Genomic DNA, 20,785 nt, shown 5'->3' on the forward strand with positions numbered 1-20,785 from the left:
CCCTCCCCACAGCCCGAACCCTAAGCTGAGATCCCGCCGCGGAAGGGAGGTGTGGACGCCGCGGGGAAGGCCACGTTCGGACAGGCTGGCCGAAGCGCAGGTCGCCCCGCAAAACTGGGAGGCGCAATCCGAGCCGGGCCGGGAAGGGAGGACGCGGGCGATGAGCGCCCGGCAGAACAAGAGGCACCGGCGGGAGGCGGATAAAGGGGCGGCAGACTGGGACCGATCTCGCGAAGCGGGCGGGGCGCAGGAGCCGGCCCCGCCTCCACCAGCTGCTCCCTCCCTATAAAGGGGCCGGGCCCGACCCAGCCCGCCGGTAGCTTCACTTCCTGCGGGCGCTGCCTTTCTGGGACAGGTGGTAGCGGCCTGGGGGGAGGCGCTGCGGGATACCCCTAGGAGTCCGAGGTGCTGCGGCGGGTAGTGGGAGAGACCCCCGGTGTCCGGGCAGCAGAGAGCTACCGTGTCCGGGAGAGAAACCAGGCGTCTGGGGGACAGGGGAGGGACCCTAAGCAGCCGGAACAGAGGGAGGGAAATAAATCCTAGGAACGCACCTGAGACCCCAGGTATCTGGGCGGGCAAGAGGAACCCCTCCATCTACAGTGGGGGAGGAGTCCCACCCTGTGCTCTCTTTAAACCCCCTCTGGGTGCCTGGATGGGGGAGGAAGAGGAGAACAAGAGGAAGATGCCAACTGGTACAGGAGACCACCCATTGCCTGCCCGTGCTGTTGTGGGGCTACCTGTAGGCCCCATCACCTTGAACGTGGGGGGTAAGTTCTACACCACCACGATGGAGACTCTGACCCGCTTCCCTGACTCCATGTTGGGTGCCATGTTCCGGGGTCCCCGGCCAGCCAGCACTGACCAGCGGGGCCACTACTTCATCGACCGGGATGGCAAAGCTTTCCGGCACATTCTCAACTTCCTGCGCCTGGGCCGGCTGGACCTGCCTGAGGGCTACTCGGAACTAGCTCTCCTGCGGGCTGAAGCAGATTTCTACCAGATCCGACCCCTGCTGGCTGAGCTGAGCCAGCTGGCAGCTGAGTGCCAGCGCCGCCAGACCCGCGCCGTGCTTCACACCGACATTGACTGCCAGGAGCGGTTGCTGCATTTCACTGTGCGGCATGGGCCACAGAACTACGGCCTCAGTACCTCTCCGCTCCGCATCTTCACTGCCAATGTCTTCTGCACGGATGGGCACTTCTTGGAGCTATTGAGAGACAGGCTGGGCCAAGCCAGTGACGGTGCCAGCACCGAATCTGATCACCAGCTGGGCCCATTGGGTGCTGCCAGGGATGGGGAGTCCATTGACACTGAAGAGGAGGGATCTGGTCACGAGCTGTTCCAATATAGCCTTGCAAAGGAGAAGGGGGAAGCCCGGAGTCAGCACCACCTGCATCTGGAATGGGCTCCACGGCCTCCAGACCTGCCCGAGGTGGAGTATGCCAAGCAGAAAGTGAGGTCCCTCTGGACAGCAGCACCAGATGGGCGGGAGGTCAGCACGGCAGCAGATTTTTTGGAGGAGGTGCTAAAGGCTGCCCTGGATCAAGGCTTTCGGGTGGATTCAGTCTTCCCCGACCCAGCAGACATCCTCAACTCACGCTCGCTGCGCTTTGTCCGCCACTAATCATGGAGGGGGCAAGGGAAGAAAGAACCGGCCAGGGAGCGTGGAGGGTTGGGCTTGCTCTTGCACGGTGGTGGGCACAGGTAAGACACTGGGAAGAGATGGTGGTGTTAACAAGGGGATAGAGTGGAATGGTGGGTGGGTGGATGTCATTGATCCCACTGGTCTGTCATGGGACATGCTGGGGCGGGAGGGGAGATTATGGGATGGGAAAGGCTACTATGGGCAGAACCTGAAACGATTGGTGGCAGGAAGGGGATTGTAAGGATTTGGAAGAAACCATGTGAAATGGGCTAGAGAATGAGGAGGTAGGCTGGTGGTGGTGGCTGTCTCTGGACTGCCACAGGGTGCTAAGTGGCAAGTGGGGGTGAAAATGGCAATGCTGGGGGAGGAGGGTGAATTGGTGACTGGAAGGGAAGGAAGGTGTGGATGATTAGTGATAGGTGGTGGGGATGTGGAAGTATGGGAGTAGGTGGGAGCTGGGGTGGACTTCTTAGTGGATGTTGGTGTATGAAATAGGATCGTGGTTGGTGGCAGAAGGGGAGAGCAAGGTTTGTGAGGTGGGGAACACCGAAGGAAAGAGGCAGATTAGCTAAGAGGTTGTTGAGAATAGGAAATAACTGCTGGTGATAGGATGGAGGCAGAGAGGGTGGCTTCTGAGATGGGGCAAGCAGGGAGGCAGGAGTAGTGGCAGGGAAAGGCTGGAGTGGGCGGGAGGGGGTGGGGGGGAGGAATATGGGCAGAACTATGTTTGTGGGATACTTCCAAAGAAATAGTATGGGCATTGTGGAAAGAGCATCTCCAACTCCCTGAATGGCCACTGGGGGCACTTGGGATTGGCAACTCATAACCACACCCCAAACCCAGGTTTTGGGGAGGCTGGAGGGTGTGATTTGGGGTACATGGCTGTCCTTCCTTTACCTCCAAACAGTTGGGTACTCCTGGATATTTCGGGGGGGGGGGGGGAAATCCTTGGGTTTATTCTAAGGAGGTGAGGGTTCCTTAAGTATTGTGAAAAGGCTCTGGCTACATGGATAATTGTATATTTTGGGGAGTAGGCAAAGGTGTCCTTTATTTTGGTAGGGTCACCTTCATCTCATGGGTGGATTGCGATATCCTGGGGATGGGAACGATTGTTTCTGCAGGGGATGAATGGATCCAGCCCCCAGATTCAAGGTGTTTAGGGGTGAGGGAGTCCCTGGTGCCTGGGGGAGGGAAGCAAGATTGAATATCAGCCTCTCGCTGCAGACTGCCCAGGATACAAAGCTGGCTCTGTACCCTGGCATACCCGCCCTGCCTGGTATAATAATGTCCTGCTTTGTAATGGGGCTGGATTGAGGAGTGGAGTCCAGTGGTTACAGTAGGAAGGGCTGGAAGCCAGGACTTCTGGGTTCTCTCCTTGGCTCTGGGAGGGAAGTGGGTGCAGGGGAGGGGGGGGGGGGCAGGGATAGCTGCATTTTACTCCTCACCAGCTTCTCTCTCTCTCTCTCTCCTGGCTCCTTTTCAGAACAGATTCTCTTTGCCTCACAATGGATCCTTCATCCCTTTCAATGCCTTGGGCTCTGGGGAGCAGTGCCTGGTTGGACTCTGCTGCAGAGAAAGCAGGTCAGGGAAATGAAGACCCTGGGATCAGAACCAGCACCATTGACCAGGGATCACAAGGGACTCCCAGCTCCTCAGCCTGGAGCTCCATCAGCTGCTTGGGGGAGGAAGAGGCAAAGACGGTCACATTTTGGAGGCACTTTTAAATGCCTGTATCTGCACTTTAAGGCTGTGCTGTTACTGTAATTCTCCCCCCCCCTCCCCCCACATACACACACTCTGCCCCAATGGCCCTACTTCCTCTCTACTGCACATAAAGCAGGGCTAGGAACCAGGACTCCTGGGTTCCCTCCCTTGCTTTCTGAGGGGGAATAGGGTGGGGGTTAGAAGAGGGACCTGGGATCCAGTATCACACCGTTAGCATTCCAGTGATCTCTGCTGGGTGGTAAGGGGTGGGGAAGGGTAGATCACTTCCTTCCCCCATCTCTGGCAAGGACAAGTAAGTCACTAACATGTGGGGTGGGATTTGAGCTGTGCTGTCCCTTTAAGAGGGAGGCTTTCTAGACGGGATTAGGCCTGCTGCATGCAGGGGGAACTGTAAGGTCATGTTCCTGTCATGAGCAGTGTGCCCTAGTGTAGTTGGACCTTAGTCTTTGCACAAGCCTGGCTCTGCTGTGCAACTGCACACACATCTGCATGGGACATTGCCAAGAGGGCTTCTGTACATTTGCACAAGTGGTTTTGCACACCCATCTAGAGTGGGCTAAAAGAGTTGGGGACGAGGGGGCTGAGTGTGACGTGGATGGGGCCAAGTGGATTTGCACATTGGTATGTAACTGCAAACTTGTGTGGAACAGAGGAACATTCTGAAGTGGTCTGTTGGAACTGGCTTTTTTTGAGGGGGGTGTCTCTGTAGTGTCCTCTACACCAAGCAGATTCCTTTGGTGCCACCTGCATGTGGTCACCTCCTGCAACCTAATGAGTTCTCTGCACATAGAGGGGACACCTGCTTTCATGCTGATCAACTGCTGCAGCCAGGGTCTCTGTGTGCACACACTACATCGCACACACATCCTGCCCTGAGCTGCACACTTGCACAGAGGACCTGCTCCATGCCATGCCCTAGGGCTCTCTACCCACATTGAATGCCAGGTGCACTTGTGGGAGGTATCTGTACCTATGCTGCTGTCTGTGTACAGAGTTCTAGGCGCATATGATGCTGTGCAGGTGTTGCACCTGGAGAATGTGGCACACCCATCTCTACACCTTCTGCCTGCCCAGAGCCATACACTGGTGTACTAGACAAGAGCCACTCAAGGGGTGTGTAAAGATTGTGTGCACATGGACCTACACATCTCTATCTGGGGGTAGATTAGTCTCATGGGGCCAGAGCAGGGGGGCGGGTCCGGGTCCCTCCCCACCCATTTCTCCTGTAGCCCTACCCACAGCTCCATCTCTTTTGTACCCCTTCCCCAGCCATCCCTGCTTCACTGAGGGTTCCCCTCCCATTCTCCCTAAGTGGCTGTAGGTTTCTGTTGCCCGGCACCAGGTTTTTTCAGGGGTGGGGAGCAGTTGGCTGGGGGGCCCTGTGCACAGGACCCTTTGTTCCAGTGTCTAAACCACCACTGTTTCTATGTAAACACACTCTGCTGTGTGTGTGCAGAGACAGCAGTATTGGGGGGAGGGCACTGGTGAGCTCACACTGTATAGCAACCTCCCTCCCCATGCACACAGGAAACCATAAGCCCTCCCTCAAGGGCCACAGGTGGAGGGGGCGGGGCTTGTAAGATATCAAACTAAGGGGCTCTTGTATTCATTCAAATCCCCCCCCCCCCCCAATCCCTGGTCTGATTGGAAGAGAGAAGCTCCGCCCCTAAATACCTTTTTCTCCTGATGAGTGACCCTTTAAGAGCAGAATGTTGAGACACTCGGTGGTGCTGTTGCCATGGGGACGGTGGTGGGCCCCGAAGAGTGGCGGGGGGGGTGAAACCTCCCGCCTGCGGCCCCTTTAACAGAAGCATTCGTCGGCCCGAGAGTGGGAGGTGAAGCTTTCAGAACCTCAGGCGATAGAGCTTTCCAAAGCCACACCCCCTCCCTTCGCCGGAGCGTCGCCCCTTTAAGAGCCTCTCGCCGGCGGGGCGGGGCGGGGCGTTTGAAACGCGGGGACAAACAATTGGACACACCGCGTTCTAAAGGTGCCGCCTTCCTAACTGGCGCCCCTGCAATGCACTTGGCTGCCCCTTAGCGGCCACTCCGGGGCCCGCTTTCGCCTGGCCCTAGGGGAATCCTGACCACAATCTCCCTATGGGCCTGGCCCCTGCCACCCTCCTACTCATGGCGCCAGGCTGGGGAACCGGTGCCCTCCAGCAGGCCCTGGCAGCCACCCTCTTGGCTCTGTTCATCCGCCCCCCCCAACTGGCTGCCCCCCTGCTGCTGGCCCTACTTCTCCTGGCCCCACCTGCCAGGGGTTGTGTGCAGTGCTCCATGAGAAACAAAAACATCCCAGCCCGGTTCGCCCAGCTCTGTACCCGCTACCGCCAAATTCAGGGCCGCCCGGGCTGCCCCAGCCACCCCTGGGACCCGGAGTCCTTCAAGGCCTTTGCCCTGGGTAGGGGTTCCTGGCTCTGGGAGCTAGGACGCCTAGGTTGTCTCTAAGGCTCTAGCAGGGGATGGATGGGCTGGAAGCTTGGACTCCTTGGCTCTTTACTCAGCTCTGGCAGGGGAGTGGGTCTGGTGGTTAGAGCGGGGGGGGAGGAAGCCAGGACTCCTGGGTTCTCTTGCTGGTTCTGGGAGGAGGGTGATGGGTTGGTGTTTTAGAGCAAGGGAAGCTTGAAGCCAGGATTCCTAGTTTCTTCTAATAACCTTCACAGTGTGAAGTGCTTGGCCATACAGGTGGGGTATGTGGCCTGCCCTGATTGCCTCAAACTGGGCCATTATTCTGGTCCCTACTAATGGCAGTTCTGTTTCCTGGTCACATGAGCTGGTTGTCCTGCCTGCAACATTTACCCCAGGGTGCCAGACTGTCCCTGCTGCCACCAGAAGCTGTGTATGACCCGGAGATTAGCTCCAAGAGTCCCCTAGCCTGTACCCCTTCTGCAAATCTTCCCTGTTCTCTTCCAGATGAGCAAGCCATGGACGCGGTGACTGAGAAAACCCACCGAGTCTTACGTATTATTGGTAATTCTCCCCACCCCCGGAGAAGGCAGACTAGTCTGATGGGGATTATCCTGTACCCAGGAGGTCTGGATGGCATCAAACGGGCAGTGTCATGTGTCTCCACAGAGATCAACAGGACTTTTTCAGACCTGCCCAGGTTCTGGACCTGGCTGCATGAAGTGAAGCTACTGGAATACAGCAAAGAGGGTACGGAGCTGCTGGGGGAGGGCTCGCCATGTGATTGCCCAGCATATTTCATGTTCAAACATGTCGGAGATCACACACAGCCAAGCTGGTACCTGTATAGGACTGGCTAACCACCTACCCCGACACACACCCTGTGTGTTGCAATCTACTCCCCCCCATATGCCACCAGTATATAAGCCAGGACTACGCTCTCTTTCACCCTCCTCTTCCCCCCCAAAGACAGTACCTGGGTTTAAGGCCCGCAGCCCAGCACCACTGCCCAGAGACCTGTGCCCAGCCTCACATCTCGCCTGTTCTCCCCAACCCCATCGTCCAAAAGCCTATGTATGCCCAGCCCCGCACCTTGTCTGTTCTCTCCCCCATTGCCCAGAGACCTGTGCCCGGCCCCACACCTCTCTCTCTTCCTCCTCCCGCACCCCAAATTTATCTGGGCCTAGTACTTTCCCCCATGAGAGACAGCTGGTGCCTTTGCCCCCGACCTGTCTGGCTTCTGTCCTTGGCCCCACTGCTTCCCCTGCTGGTACCAACCTTAGTACCTGCTCCACCTCTCTCCCACCCAGGCTCCCATGTAGCGGCTGTGGCCCTGGCCCAGGCCGCCAGAGCGGCTTCCTGCCACCTGCCACGTGGCTCCTCCAGCCCCGGCTGCTGGTGCAGCTTCCTGCCACCCACCACATGGCTCATGGCTCTGCGTTGGAGGTGGGCAGGGTGGACATTTTTTCTGCACACCCGCTCAAGTGTGCAGCTTAGAGGGAACCCTGCTTGGGGTATCACTCTTGTTCCCCAACCCCCGGTGACCCTCTTGGGGAGTCATTCCTAAACCCCAGCCCTCAAAGCCCTATTACAGTGTCTGCCCAGCCCCTCCCCCGTTCCCTGTTATTGAGGTGCCCACCATGTGCCCCACAGCTGGTTTCAGGGTGCATCTGCAGCTAAGAACCTTCCCTGTCCCATCAGCTAAACATTCAGAGAGGGGGAAGGTTGGGATATGGCCTGCATGGGGGCTACCCCTGTGCATAGTGCATACTGACCACACTATCTCTCTCTCTGATCCCCACAGTTCTGTGCCCCCCAGCTTGCCGTAAGTACTGACCCTCCGGAGATGGGTGCTGTGAAGGGTGACCCCAAAACTGCAGTATTGGGAGTATGAAATGATTCTGGGGCCCCTGTATCTTCCCACCAGACGCGGTCCAGTCAGACCTTTCCTAATCCCATTCTGGCCTGTTCAGGCTTGGTACTTGGGTGCGGGCTCAGCAGAGGTCGCTCTCCTTTGGCAGGCAGAGCTAGTCCCAGGGCGGTGCTAGGGAATATTGGGGGCAGGGAATGGGATGGGGGCTCAGCAGGGGGCACTCACCCCTAGCAGGCAGGGCTGGGCCTCGGATGGTACTAGGGGGTGCTGTACCACAGGGGGGCTCAGTAGAGGGTACCCACCCCAGAGGTGGCTGCATTTTAATGGTCACAGGATTCCTGAGGCAGAGGGAGAGCAGGTGTGCGAGGGGGTCACCTCTTGGTCAGTCTCAACCTCTGGCCTCCCCATATACTTCCTCCACTGAACAAATAGTCCCCCCCTTTGCAGCATCCCAGCTGATCACTGCCCCTTCCCCCCCCCCCCCCCCCCCCAAGCTGAACCTGGCCTCTCTCCCTTTTCAGGGGACTCGGCCTTGGCCATCAACTGTTCCAGCTGCAAGAAAGGGAAAGTCACCTGCTGGTCCCTGAAGAAATGTTACTCCGGTGGGGCTCCCCCCCCCCCCGATGGCCTGCCCCCTATGGCCTGAGTCCTTCCCCAGGGGATCGGCCTGGCCTTCCTTCTGCCATTGCCCCCTCCCTCTGCTCCAGTGCTGTCCTCCCTCCCCTCATGGTCCCCTTTGCCATGCCTGGGGTACCTCCTGATCACACTCCTGCCCCTTCCTCACTCCCTGGTTTAGCCCTTTCCTTACCAGACCAACCCCCCTATCTCTCTGCCCCTCCCCAGGGCATGGAGATCTCCAGAACTCGGTGATTCTACTGAGCATCTTGTCGGCCTCCAGCTTGGTCATGGGGTTCATCACCTGTGCCCTGGAGTGAGTGGAGGAGGGCAGGAGGCGGGGTCAAGGATGGAGAAGAGGGCAGTCTCAGTCTTGAGACTGACCAAGACTGAGCTGGAGAGGGGCTGTGAATAAGGGAGGTGGCGGGACCTGACCTGAGGCAAGGGGCGGGGCATGAAATGGGAAAAGAGGGGGTGGATGGGGTATAGTGGGATCTGAGGGGGGCACATGCTGGGGAAAAGGGAAGGCAGATCAGGGAGGGAGGTTGGGGGGTAGAGGGAGAGGAGGAGGGGTTATGGAGGAGGGGGAAGGGAAATGGGGAGGGTGCAATAATGAGGGACCCCATGGAGCTGGCATCTGGACTTTCTCTCACCAGGTTCTGGTTCTGCCCAGTGCCCGAATGACCCTGAGTGTCAGGATCCACAATAAATGGGCTTCCCCACCAGGCCTTGTCTTGGCAGCAGCAGTCTCTAGGGGTGTGCATGAGGGCGTCTGAGGGTGTGGGGTGCAGGGTGGTGGGCATGCGAGGATGTCGGAGCAGACTGGTGCATGTGCGAGGGTGTTGGAGCAGACTGGTGGGCATGCAAGGGTGTATGGGGCAGGGTTGTAGGTATGTGAGGTGTAGGAGCAGAGTGGTGGATGTGCAAGGATGTTGGGGGGCAGGGCAGTAGGCATGCGAGGGAGCAGACTGGTGGGCATGCGAAGGTGTCGGAGCTGATGTGGGTGTGTGAGACTGTGGGGTGCCGGGGGCATGGTGGGCATGCGAGGGCACAGGGGCATGGTAGTGGCCATGCCAGGCCATGCACATGCATGTTGCGCATGGGCCCCCACACCACGCGTGCACATTGTGTTCAACTCCACCCGTGCCATTGTCCTGGCCATATGTGTGAAAGGGCCGTGGGCCTGTGGCTGGGGCTGGGTGCAAGCAGGATCTCATGGGCTGGGAGTGGGTGCTGCAGGCAGACCTGTGCATGCCGGTCACGTGCGTGTGCAAGCCCAAGTGTGTGAATCTTATTGTCGACATTCTGGCTGGGGCCTCCTCTTGGTCCTGCCTGAGGCATGCTTTTTGGGTAGGGCATTCCTTGTGAAACACGTTCATGGGTTAGAACATACTATGACATGGGTTGGGCTGCTGCCATCCATGTGGTGGACCAGTGCATAACATGCGATGGGCCAGTAGCTCATGTAACAAATAATATGTGATGGCCCCATGTCACCCATGTTCTGCCATATTGCATGACAACTCCCATGTAACGTGGTGAACCAATATTGTGGCATGTTAGAAGGCAGCTTCATGCGACATGTTATAACGTAATCATGCCCTTACCGTCTGTGGGATAACATGTTAGGGACCACACACAACATGTGATAAGCTGGTCTCACCTGCATTTTAGTCTGTAGGAAGGGGACACAGCATGTAAGGTGATAGTATGTGATGGCCCCACATAATCCATGTTGTAACATGTTAGAGACCCTCCCCCATGCCACATGACCACCCAGTATTCTCTGTGTTCTGTGGGGAGGAGTGTGATATACAACATGTTATCACATATGCTGAACCTCTGCTCTAATCTGCTGCATGACGACACATGATGTTCCATGTTATCACATGTCAGGGGCAATACATTATAAGTGGTGGTCCGTCTTGTCACATGTCGGTGATGCTACACACCATGTGATTGTCCAGCATATTCCGTGTTCTAACATGTCGGAGATCACACACATGGGATAGCCCCAAAGGCTCCGTGTGCAAACCTGTCAGAAGAGTGCCTTCTCTTACACACATCTTGCCCATATCCTGGCATGTCAGAAAGGCACATGTTGAGAATGTGTGATACGGCGTGGCAGACTGTGTTAATCCTCCCCCAACCCATGATTTTATGAAACAGCCCTGCCCTCCCGAACCATTACAGGTCTGACTAATGCATGTCCTCTCCCTCATGTGTTCTAACATGTCCCAGGCATGTTGTGAGCCACATGACAGCCAGGAGGTGGCACCTGCCTGGCCAGGTGTCCCATGGGGCTGGCCAGGCCCCGCCCAGGTGTGTGTGGGAAAGGAAGAGGCTGAGTGCTGGGGCACTATTGGTGCTGGCAGTGGGATGGGAGGAGCTGCTGGAGTGGGAGGGAGAAAAACTACAGGAAGGAGCTTTGGGAGACAGGCAGCAGAGAGAGATTGAGTGAGGGGACTTCCCCTTCCCCTTCCCCTGCCAGGTGAGCCAAAGACCCCCCCCCCACACCTTTCCTACTGCTTCTCCTTCCTATTGTCCTCCCCACCTTTTCTTTTCTTTTCTTTTCTTTTCTTTTCTTTTCTTTTCTTTTCTTTTCTTTTCTTTTCTTTTCTTTTCTTTTCTTTTCTTTTCTTTTCTTTTCTACAGTTCCTTCTTTCCCCACCTCCCTGTATCCTTCCTCTTCTCCCCTCTGTCCCTGCTGGCAAGGAACATGTCGCCCAGCCTAGCCCGACTGAATGTATTTACCCTTGGGGTCCCAGATGTGACACCTCATAGAGGGGGCAGGCCTTGTGCCCCATTCCCCATGCCGCACCAGGCAGTCCATGCCCTGGGGCTGAGTTGGAGCTGATACCTCCTAGAGGACACAGGCCCTGTGCCACACTCCTTGTTCCTCCTGAGCCAGCCAGTCCCTGCCCTGGGGTTGGGTCGGAACCAGTGTCCCCTACAGGGCCTGTTTCTGAGGGGAAGGAGCCTCAGTGAGGTGGGTCCCTGTATCTCACACCCACCTGTGTCAATATTTGTCCTTCGCCCTGAACTCTGCCCTGTATTCTCATTTAACTAGGGAAGGAGAGGAAAGGAATCAACCCATGAAGCCAGGAAAGGGTTAACAGCCTCCAAACAAGGGGGCACCCCCCGACTCATCTTCCCCCTGGAACTTGCTGCCAAAACTCCCCGACTTTCATCCGAAAAATTCACCTGCTTCTCCCCAGCCCTTTGCCTTTCAGATGGGTTCTGGGGGCAGGTCTGGGCCTGCTTTCAGTTCAAGTTTTTGAAGCCTTGGGTGATTATCTCAGTGGGCTTGTGCCACCCCTGGGTAGCAGGGGCAGTGAGCTGGAAGCTGGTTTACACATGTTTTGGGCTGCTTCCCTTCCAAAGCTGGGGCTAGAACCCAGGCGCCCTGGCTCCCAGCCCCCCTGCTCTAACCCACCAGCCCCCATTCCCCTTCCGGAGCTGAGGAGAGAACCCAGGAGTCCTAGCTCCCAGCCCTGCCTATTCTACTCCACTAGACGCCCCCAGGCTGAGAGGTGCGGTCTGGGTGTGGCTTGTGTGTGTTCTCCCTGGGCTCAGGCAGAGCAGTTGGGCAGGTTAGCACAGTGGCAGGGATTCCCACAGGCCATTGGTGGGTGTGGGAAGGGAAGACCAATGAGGCCGCTTGTAGAGCAGGAGGAAAATAACGCAGGGAATCCTGGCTCCTGCGGGCTGACACAGCAGAACCTGCAGAGACGCCCTGACCTGCAGGGCGGGGGTGAGGCTAGGAGCGGCTCTGGGCCTCGGTTTCCCCACCTTTGTATTGAGGTTCATAATCCTTCTTCTGTTTAGATTGTAACAGGGCAGGCATGTGTGTCCCTTGATTCTGTGGTGTGTGGGGCCCCGATCTCATTCAAGGGGCCTGGGCAGTGCCCAGCACCCCAATCTCACAGCTGTGTCTTGTGGGGAAGCCCAGGGTGCCATCTCACCCGGCTGTGCTCAGGGCGGGTGCCCAATGGCCCCAGATGACGGCAGCGACTGGCTCCTGGCGCTTCTCACTGAAATCCAGCTGGAGCAATTTTACCACAAGATCCGGGATGAGCTACATGTCACCCGCCTAGCCCACTTTGACTATGTCAGACCCTCCGACCTGGACCAGATCGGCTTGGGACGACCCGGTAGGTGTAGGGGGGAGTCCAGGGCTGGGCTGGCAGGGACTGGGTTGGAAGTGAGGGGCGCCAACTGGGGGGCAGGCCCAGGGCTGGGCTGGCAGGGGCTGCGGGTTGGGAGCAAGGGGCACCAGTAGGGGTCCCTGTTTCTAACCACCAACCCCCACATTTAGGGCAGCGGCGGCTGGAAGATGCCATCAAGCGCAGGAAGCAGCAGGGATTACGCCCCAAATCTTGGATTTACAAGGTTTGGATTCACAAACATTCCCCCATCCACCCCAACTGTTCCTCTCATCCCCCATTGTCACAGGAGCCCTGATGTCCAGGTGTGGGAAATCTGAGCCCCCATCTGACAGCCAGGTATTTTTAGAGATTACTGGATTTCATGCCTCGCTGTGCAGAGGGCTGGGAGCCAGGAAGCCTGGATTTCCACACACTCCCAGCTCTGGAATGGGAGTGGGGACTGATGGGTTGGGGCAGGGTGCAGAGGCTGGCAGCCAGGACTCCTGGGTTTGCTGGCGGTTAGGTCCTGTGCACATCTCTCTCTCTCTCAGATGATCAGTGGTGCAAAGATCCAGGAGTCTGGGGAGGGGCCGTCTCACCCTCCTCCTCCCCGCCTGGACTCAGACGGCTCCCTGAAGTGTCTGATCACAGAGTGGGACTTGCGCCTGCGGGAACGGCTGGGCGATGGGTGCTTTGGCGTAGTGCATCGTGGCGAGTGGAGCCCACCCAGCGGGGGCACCGTGAGTTGCCTGGGGAAAGGGATTGCAAGTCCATCCGGGGCCTCACAGGGTGGAGGATGCAGTTGGACCCGACCTGCCTTTCAGACATCGCCAGCCAGGCTGCAAAATCTTCAAGGAATGGCCAGGAACCCGCACAGGATTTGGGCACCGTTGGATGGGGAGGTTGCAGGGGGAATTGGGTGGAATCTGCTCTGAAGGGGGTGAGTTCTAGGGGAGGCATCATGAAAAATCATGAGCTCTAGCTGGAAGAGTTGACCTATGATTAGGGGGCTGGAGCGCATGACCTAAGACGAGGGATTTGGGTCTGTTTAGTCTGCAGAAGAGAAGAGCGAGGGGGGATTTGATAGCAGCCTTCAATTTCCTGAAGGGAGGTTCCAAAGAGGCTGGAGAAAGGCTGTTCTCAGTAGTGAGGGATGGCAGAACAAGGAACAATGGTCCCAAGTTACAGTGAAGGAGGTCTGCATTGGATATTAGGAAAAACTATTTCTCTGGGAGGGTGGTGAAGCGCTGGGATGGGTTCTCTAGGGAGGGGGTGGAATCTCCATCCCGAGAGATTTTTAACTGTCATCTTGACAAAGCCCTGGCTGGGTTGATTGAGTTGAGATTGGTCCTGCCTTGGCAGGGGGCTGGACTTGATGACCTCCTGAAGTCTCTTCCAGCCAGGGCCAGACGGAGGCATGGGCGAGCCAGGCAGCTGCCCAGGTTGCCAACCAATGGGGGGGTGCCTGATGGCAGCTGTAAGGGGTGCACGGCATTCCTTAAAGCTGCCATCAGGCACCGCGTGCCCGGCTCCCGCAGTGCTGGCCTGCCTGCATCCCCGTGGTGCCGACCAGCAACACCCTTCCCCCCACAGCCGCGGGGCCCTATATGGCCCAGCGCGTGCGCCAGCAGCAACGGCTGGGTCAGACTGGGCCACGCTTGTGCCCTGCGCCCTAGGGGTGGGCTCCGGGCTGCGCACCAGCAGCCATAGCCGGGCTGCGCATGTGCTGTGCGCCCCGGGGGCAGGCCCCGGGCTGTGCGCCAGCAGCTGTAGCTGGGCCACGCATGCGCCGTGTGCCCCGGGGGCGAGCCTGCGCACCGTAGGGGGGTGAGCCTGCTCCCCACGGGCGGGCCCGCGCATTCGCCATGCGCCCAGGGGCAGCGCCGCGTGCCCGTGCCCGGGGTGCCAGAATACCTCGGGCCGGCCCTGCTTCCAGCTCTATGATTCTATGAAGAGTCAGCCCTGTGAAGGTCAGAGGATTTAGCTCTGAGTCGCACCCAAATCTGCTACTTTTGGGGAGGTGTGATTTCCGGAGCCAGACGGGCTCCAGACACTCAGGAGATGGGCTCTGGAAATGACAAACTGTATTCTGGCTCTGGGAATTGGCTCTTGAAAAAAATGGGGGAGTTTGTTGCTGGTGATCGGGTGATCATAGGTTCATTTGAATCTCAAGGCCCGTGTCTCCCCCACCATGAATGTTGGGGCCTCGCTTTATTAGAAAGGGACCCGGACTGTCTCCTGGCTGTGCTGGAAATGGGACACCAGCCCTGATCCCCAGCTGAGCTCCCGGGGCCTGAGAACAAGGGGGAAAGGTTTGGGGGTCACCAGTTCAATTCCCCCCTCCCAACGCCAATAGCAGTGACAGCATAAAGAGAAATTGGAAAGGGGGCACAGATGGACAGTGCATGGCAAAAGAGGGATGTGGGGGTAGGGCTGGACAAACCTGTTCTAACTTCTCCCTTCTCCACTGGCAGCTTTCTCTCCTGTACCTCTCCCCCTCTGGCCCCACGTGCCCCCTCCTCCCAGTGCTCACAGATACTCCCACAGGAACTGACTCTACCCTGTCCCCCCCAGATCTCTGTGGCAGTGAAATCTCTCCGCTCCGACATCTGCACTGACCCCGGCGCCCTTGTTGATTTCCTCAATGAAGTGAACGCTATGAGTGGGCTGGACCATCCCCACCTCCTGCGGCTCTATGGGGTCGTGCTCACCCAGCCACTCAAGATGGTGCGTGGGCTCAGATGCCTGGGTTCTCTCCCTGGCTCTGGGAGAGGTGTGGGGGCTGGTGGGTCAGAGCAGGGAGGGCTGGGAGTCAGGACTCCTGGGTTCTCTCTGCTAGATTATTACCAGGTTCTCTGGGCAGGTGACGGAGCTGGCCCCATTGGGCTCCCTGTATGACCACCTGCGGCTACCCTACCCCCTGCACCGGCTCTGGCTCTACGCCCTGCAGGTGGCCCAGGGCATGGCTTACCTGGAGTCTAAACTCTTCATCCACCGTGACCTGGCGGCCCGCAACGTCCTGCTGGCCTCGGAGGAGCATGCCAAGATCGGGGACTTTGGCCTCACGAGGGCACTCTCAAGCAAGGGGGACCGATACATCATGTCTGCGCACCGCAAAATCCCTTTTGCCTGGTGAGATCCTCTGCCCCACCGTGCTCCCTGCTGGGAGCAGCCTGTCTGGGACACAGGGAACAGGGCAGGGGCTCAGCAGGGGGCACTCGCCCCTGGCAGGCAAGGCTGGCCCCAGTGGGTGCTGTGCTGCAGATTTCTGACCACCTTCTCCTGGCTCCCAGGTGCGCCCCCGAGAGCTTGCGCTCTGGAGCCTTCTCCCATGCCTCCGATGTCTGGATGTTCGGGGTCACCCTCTGGGAGATGTTCTCCTACTGTGAGGAGCCCTGGATGGGGCTCTCAGGGCGACAGGTGAGCCTGTGGTGGGGGTGACAACAAGGCATGGGGGAGTCACTGGGCCCTGCACTCCCATCCGCAGCCAGACATGCCTCTCAGCCAGCACAGGGAAGACTTGTCAGCACGGTAACTAGAAGCAGGCAGTGCACTCCATCTTGGGGAGAGGAGGCCCAGAGCCAGTGCCTGGCCCACCCCCTGCCACCTCAAGAAGGCTAAGACTGACACACACATCCTCTTCCAGTCTTTGTCTTGCTTCTCAGCAAAACAAAGGTTCACCTAGTCTCACACACCCCATGGACTCAGGTTACAAAGGGCCTTGGCCATTGTGTACATGGGGGAAGCTGTCACACTGAAATTCCATCACCATCTGGTATTGGTGCAGTGCCCAGGGAAACTGAGGCAACACATGGGGTAACCTCAGGACAGTGGAAATCACATGCAACAAAGGGAACAAAATCCCCATCTCATCACAGGGGGTTGGAACAAAATCCAGGAGTCCTGGGTCCAGCCCCCCCTGTTCTAACCACCAGCCCCCACGCCCTATCCCCTTATGATCAGAGAAGGCCTCAAAGCTCCCTCCAGTTGTTGCCACTGGTGATGCAGACTGCGGGGGGGGGGGGAGAGGGTGTCTGCCGTGGTTCAACCCTCCAGAAGAGGGCATCAAGCAGCTGCAAACTCAGTGTCTGGATCTGTGATCCCCCCCCCTCCCCCCCGGGCAGATCATGCTGAAGGTGGAACGGGAGGGTGCACGGCTGGAGCGCCCAGAGGACTGTCCCCGCGGCCTGTATGCCCTGCAGCTCCAGTGCTGGGCCCCCCACCCTGAGGAGCGACCCCGCTTCCGGGACATCATCAGCCTGCTGCATGAGGTGAGAGTCCTGCAGCGCCCCCTGCTGGGGCCTGCCAGCATTGATCCTGGCCTACCCACACACACACACACACACACACACTGCCCCCTGCAGGGGCCCCTCAGCAGTGCTCCTGCCCTCCCATCATACCCCCTGCTGCTGCCCCCAACTGCGTTCCTGTCCCACTCCACACAGCACCCCCTGTTGGGGCCAACCAACAGTTCCTGCCCCTCCCATAGCGCCCACTGCTTGGAGCCCCCAACAGTGCATCTGTCCACCCTACATTGCCCCCTGCTGGTGCCCCCTGGATACTGCTCCTGCCCCAACCCCACTATGGCACACCCTGCTGGTGCTCCCCAGCAGCGCTTCTACCCCACCCACCCGGCGGCCCCTTCTGGTGCCCCCAACCACACTCCTGCCCTGCTCCTCATACTCCTCCAGCCAGTATTTGTGCCCTGCTCCCACAGCACCCCCTACTGGGAGAGGCCAGCACTGGCGTGGCCATGAGTTCCCCTCAGGCTAGGAATGGGATTAACCCTTTCCCTTCCATTCTCAGCTCCGGCCTCGGGAGGTGAGAGCCATTCAGGACTTCAATGAACCAGGGAGGCTCAGGCTAGAAACCAATGACCCCATCACCATCATTGAGGGCAGGTGAGCTTGGCTGCCTGGGTTCTCTCCCCAGCTCTGGTGGGGAGCGGGGGTTGCTGGTTAGAGCAGGGGGGCTGGGAGCCAGGACTCCTAGATTCTCACCAGTTCCTGCCCCTCCCCTGTAGCTCTGAGTCCTCAACCTGGCGGGGCCAGAACAGGCGGACACTGCAGGTCGGTGTCTTCCCAGCCTCAGTGGTGAGCACAGAGGAAACAACCCCAACTGGGATGCCGCGAATCAGCCTCCCTGTGCGCAGTAGCTTCCAGCACATGGGGCACGGTGACCTGGACCCCGGCCGCAGCTGGGGGGCCCCTGACAGCATGGACGAGTGAGTGTGGGGGAGAGGCGGGAGGGGGTGTGGCTTAGGGGAGGGGTGTGGCCGTTGCAAATGGGCATGCCTCTAGAATGGAAGGGAGGGGTGGCTGAGGGGAAGTGGGAGTGTCTCTAAGGGAGGAGAGTGATTGCGAGGAAGGGGGTGCGGCACTGGGCTGAGGGTGTGATTCTGGGGAAGTAGACCTGGCTGAGGAAAGCAGGCATGTTCTTGAGCGAAGGAACGTGTCTGTGGGGACAAGGGGGTGGCTGAGGGAGAGGCATATCTCTGGGGAAAGGGGCATGGAAGAAGGGAAGGGGCGTGGTTGAGTGGAGGGGGTTTGGCTGAGGGAAAGGGGTGACTGTTGAGGGGTGTAGCTATGATGGTGGGTGTGGCTAAGGCGGGGAGATGCATTTCTGTATTAGGACGGTTGGGACCTAGCTGGCTGTGACGTAGTGGGGGTACTTGCTGGGATGTGGTGACCCCTGCTGTCTGGAGCAAGACCCAGCAGGGAAAGCCTCACTAGGCAGAGGTAATGTCAAACTTGTTGAACCAGTGGCCAGACACCCCCCATGGAGAGGAACAAAGGGAGGTGGAATGCTGCCCTGGCTGGGGGGCAGGGCTGGAAGAGGGTTAGTTAGTTCCTGTCTGGAAGGCAGGGAATAAGGAGCTGGGGAGGGGGCTGGGACTCCCCTATCTCAAGGGGGGGCACTGAGGCCTCTTAGCCCCAGTTCCTGTAACCAGATTACATCTGTGCTGCGCTGTGCTGGAGGAGCAATAAACCACCCTCAATTCCACTGGCTGGTGCAGTCTGTTTGTGCCATTTCGGGGTGCAGGAGACGGGGAACCCCCAACGCGCCGTCACACTGGCTCAGAGTCAGGGCCTGTAGCAGGGGGAGGGGCTCTCCATTGCCCGCTCCCTACAAGAGTTTATATGAACACCTTAGATGATGGCTAGAAGGGCCCTGCACAAGAGGCGATCAGAGAAGTAGCTGCCCAGGATATTAACCCCCCTTCTCTCTGCGCCTCCCTCCCCCACAGCCGGAAGGGGAAGCCCCGGGACTCTAAAGAATCTGCTGGACTCAAGTTGGGAGGCCAGCAGCTTCTGCGGCTCACACGTGAGTATCTGGTCAGCCAGGCAGAGAGGGGCTGGCACTAGAGCCTGAAAGAATCAGGGAGAACCCAGGAGTCCTGGCTCTCAGCCCCCCTGTTCTATAACCCACAAACTGCCAGTCCCCTCTAAGAGCTGAGGAAAGAACCCAGCCATCCAGCCCTAACACAGTTTCCCTTCTCTCCTCCCTAGGTCTCTCTAAAAGTCTGGACTCGGTCTCAGATTTCAGCGTCCTTCGGACGAAACCCAGGCGTCTGGGTGATGAGCTTGCTTTCCCGCCTCATCCCCCCGGCAACTCCCCATCTCGCATGCCCTGGGAAATGGGGCTCCGGCCCTTGGAGACGCCCCAGAAATCACGGCCAGGCCCTCGGTCTGGCCAACCCCTCCGAATAGAACCTCCCCTGCAGCAGCCTGGGGCCAGGGACAGGAGGGAAACAGCGGGGGTGAAGGCCCCTGTCGGAGCCCCCAGGGGCACAGCAGGAGTCATGGGATCCTCATCTGTGGGGCAGAAGGGCAACAGTGATGTGGAACGGAAAATCAAGGAGGTGAGTGATCGAGAAAAGAAAGCAGGAGTCCTGGCTCCCAACTCCCCCCATTCCGCCTGCGCCTCCCCCCCGCTCTAATCTACCAGTCCCCTCCCTTCCCAGCCCTGGGGAGAGAACTCAGGAGTCCTGACACACTGTACCTCTCCCAGACATCGTGGGGGTCTAGGGGTTTGCAGTGGCAGCTGTGAGGCTGGTGCCCTATAACTGAGTCTCAGCCTCTCTTGTCTGCTTGTCCTGATACAGGTGGAGGGGAAGGTCCACGGGGTGACGGTGGAGGAATGTCGTGAGGCACTGAGGCTGCACGGCTGGGACACACAGAGAGCTGTTGAGGTGCTGAAGGTGAGCTACAACTGTTCCCCCACCAGCCAGTCCCTGCCCTGGGGCTGGGTGGGAGCCAGTGTCCCCTAGAGGGGACAGGCCCCATGCACCATTCCCTGCCTCCCGTGTGGCCAGATCAGAGCCAGTGCCCCCTAACAAGGACAGGCCCCTGACCTGCCCCTCTCTCCGGCAGGTTGACCAGCTGTTCCACATCAGCCCACACTCCCGGGATGAATGCCGGCGCATCCTGGAGAAACACCGCTGGAACCTTGCCATGGCTTCTCGCTACGTCCTGAGCCGTGGCCTCCGGGCCTGAAGGGGACATCATCCCAGCTGGGCTTAGGGACTGACTGCATTCCCGTGTCTACCTAGCCACATTGGAGCCCCACTTCTCGCCATAGGCTGGGACTTTGCGGCAGCCCAGAGCCAGGGAGAGAACCCAGGAGACCTGGTGGTTCCTTGCTTGTATTTAGGGAGAGACATGAGGGTACGTTTGTTGTATGAACATGGGCGTGATTGTGCATGTCGACCTTTATGTGTGTCCCCACATATGTAGTGGGTGTGGCTATAGACCTTGTGTCAGGGAGTGTAGCTTATACAGTTGTGTGGATATTTTGTGGGGAGGCACATTTTTTGTTCTAGGGTGTGTGTATATCCATCTTTCACACACAATTTGGGAGCGGCTTATGCAAACATTGTGTGTGACTGTGTCCATCATCTTCCGAGGGTGTGGGATTTTTCACCAGACTTGTGCATGGAGTGGGATGCATCCAGGTGTGATTATCAGGGTGTGTGCAAAGTGCGTGAGATGGCCTGTGATTTACAAAATGGTGGGGAGGTGAGTGGTGGAGCACTGTGGCTGCAAGCCAGGCTGTGTGTACCTACTGTACAGTCGTTACGGGTGTTGTACTTTGTTGTATATATTGTGCAAAGCAATAAAAGTGTTAAGAATGCCATCTAGCATGGATGGACCTTCCTCCCATGCCCCTCCAAATGGGACCTCTGGCACCTCGTCCCCTCACCTGGAATCGGCCCACCCTGAAGTGGGGCAGGAGATGGGTGGGAGAGGAGAGGTGTTGTGTAGGGATTGGGGATGGTTGGGCGCAGGAGAGGCGAGAGTGGAAGGGAGTTGTGGGAGGCAGATGGAACTGGATTTGGGGCAGAATCAGAGGTGGAGAAAGGGGCAGAGAGTA

General features: G+C 58.3%; 3 protein-coding genes across 8 annotated transcripts; all 3 read left to right on the forward strand.

The window, feature by feature from the left end:
• The first annotated feature begins 309 nt into the window (after positions 1–309).
• Positions 310–4,357, forward strand: KCTD11 (potassium channel tetramerization domain containing 11). Of its 2 annotated transcripts, none has more exons than XM_025188227.3 (2): positions 310–1,704; positions 3,129–4,357. In XM_025188227.3, the coding sequence occupies exon 1, from the start codon at positions 653–655 to the stop codon at positions 1,622–1,624; it is 972 nt and encodes a 323-aa protein (XP_025044012.1). In that variant the 5' UTR covers positions 310–652; the 3' UTR covers positions 1,625–1,704; positions 3,129–4,357. The 2 variants fall into 2 exon arrangements, with proteins under 2 accessions (XP_025044012.1, XP_025044010.1); XM_025188225.3 differs by having other exon boundaries at positions 3,134–4,357.
• Positions 4,358–5,368: 1,011 nt separating this feature from the next.
• On the forward strand, positions 5,369–8,991 carry TMEM95 (transmembrane protein 95). 2 transcript variants are annotated; one of them, XM_089772598.1, is made up of 7 exons: positions 5,369–5,771; positions 6,284–6,340; positions 6,446–6,526; positions 7,581–7,601; positions 8,171–8,251; positions 8,493–8,580; positions 8,921–8,991. In XM_089772598.1, exons 1-7 carry the CDS (start codon positions 5,468–5,470, stop codon positions 8,946–8,948), a joined length of 660 nt encoding a protein of 219 aa, XP_089628724.1. In that variant the 5' UTR covers positions 5,369–5,467; the 3' UTR covers positions 8,949–8,991. The 2 variants fall into 2 exon arrangements, with proteins under 2 accessions (XP_089628724.1, XP_089628725.1); XM_089772599.1 differs by lacking the exon at positions 8,171–8,251.
• A 152-nt stretch (positions 8,992–9,143) lies between these two features.
• On the forward strand, positions 9,144–20,548 carry TNK1 (tyrosine kinase non receptor 1). 4 transcript variants are annotated; one of them, XM_075907628.2, is made up of 14 exons: positions 9,144–10,755; positions 11,335–12,418; positions 12,583–12,656; positions 12,964–13,152; positions 14,987–15,139; positions 15,276–15,544; positions 15,706–15,832; positions 16,537–16,683; positions 17,219–17,313; positions 17,436–17,636; positions 18,660–18,736; positions 18,922–19,274; positions 19,518–19,613; positions 19,786–20,548. In XM_075907628.2, the coding sequence occupies exons 2-14, from the start codon at positions 12,256–12,258 to the stop codon at positions 19,906–19,908; spliced, it is 2,067 nt and encodes a 688-aa protein (XP_075763743.1). In that variant the 5' UTR covers positions 9,144–10,755; positions 11,335–12,255; the 3' UTR covers positions 19,909–20,548. The 4 variants fall into 4 exon arrangements, with proteins under 4 accessions (XP_075763743.1, XP_075763744.1, XP_075763745.1 ...); XM_075907629.2 differs by having other exon boundaries at positions 12,093–12,418; XM_075907630.2 differs by having other exon boundaries at positions 12,212–12,418.
• Positions 20,549–20,785: the final 237 nt, after the last annotated feature.

This window comes from Pelodiscus sinensis, chromosome 22 (assembly GCF_052426305.1).
Source record: "Pelodiscus sinensis isolate ZL-2025 chromosome 22, ASM5242630v1, whole genome shotgun sequence".
In the NCBI taxonomy this organism is placed as follows: Eukaryota; Metazoa; Chordata; order Testudines; family Trionychidae; genus Pelodiscus; species Pelodiscus sinensis.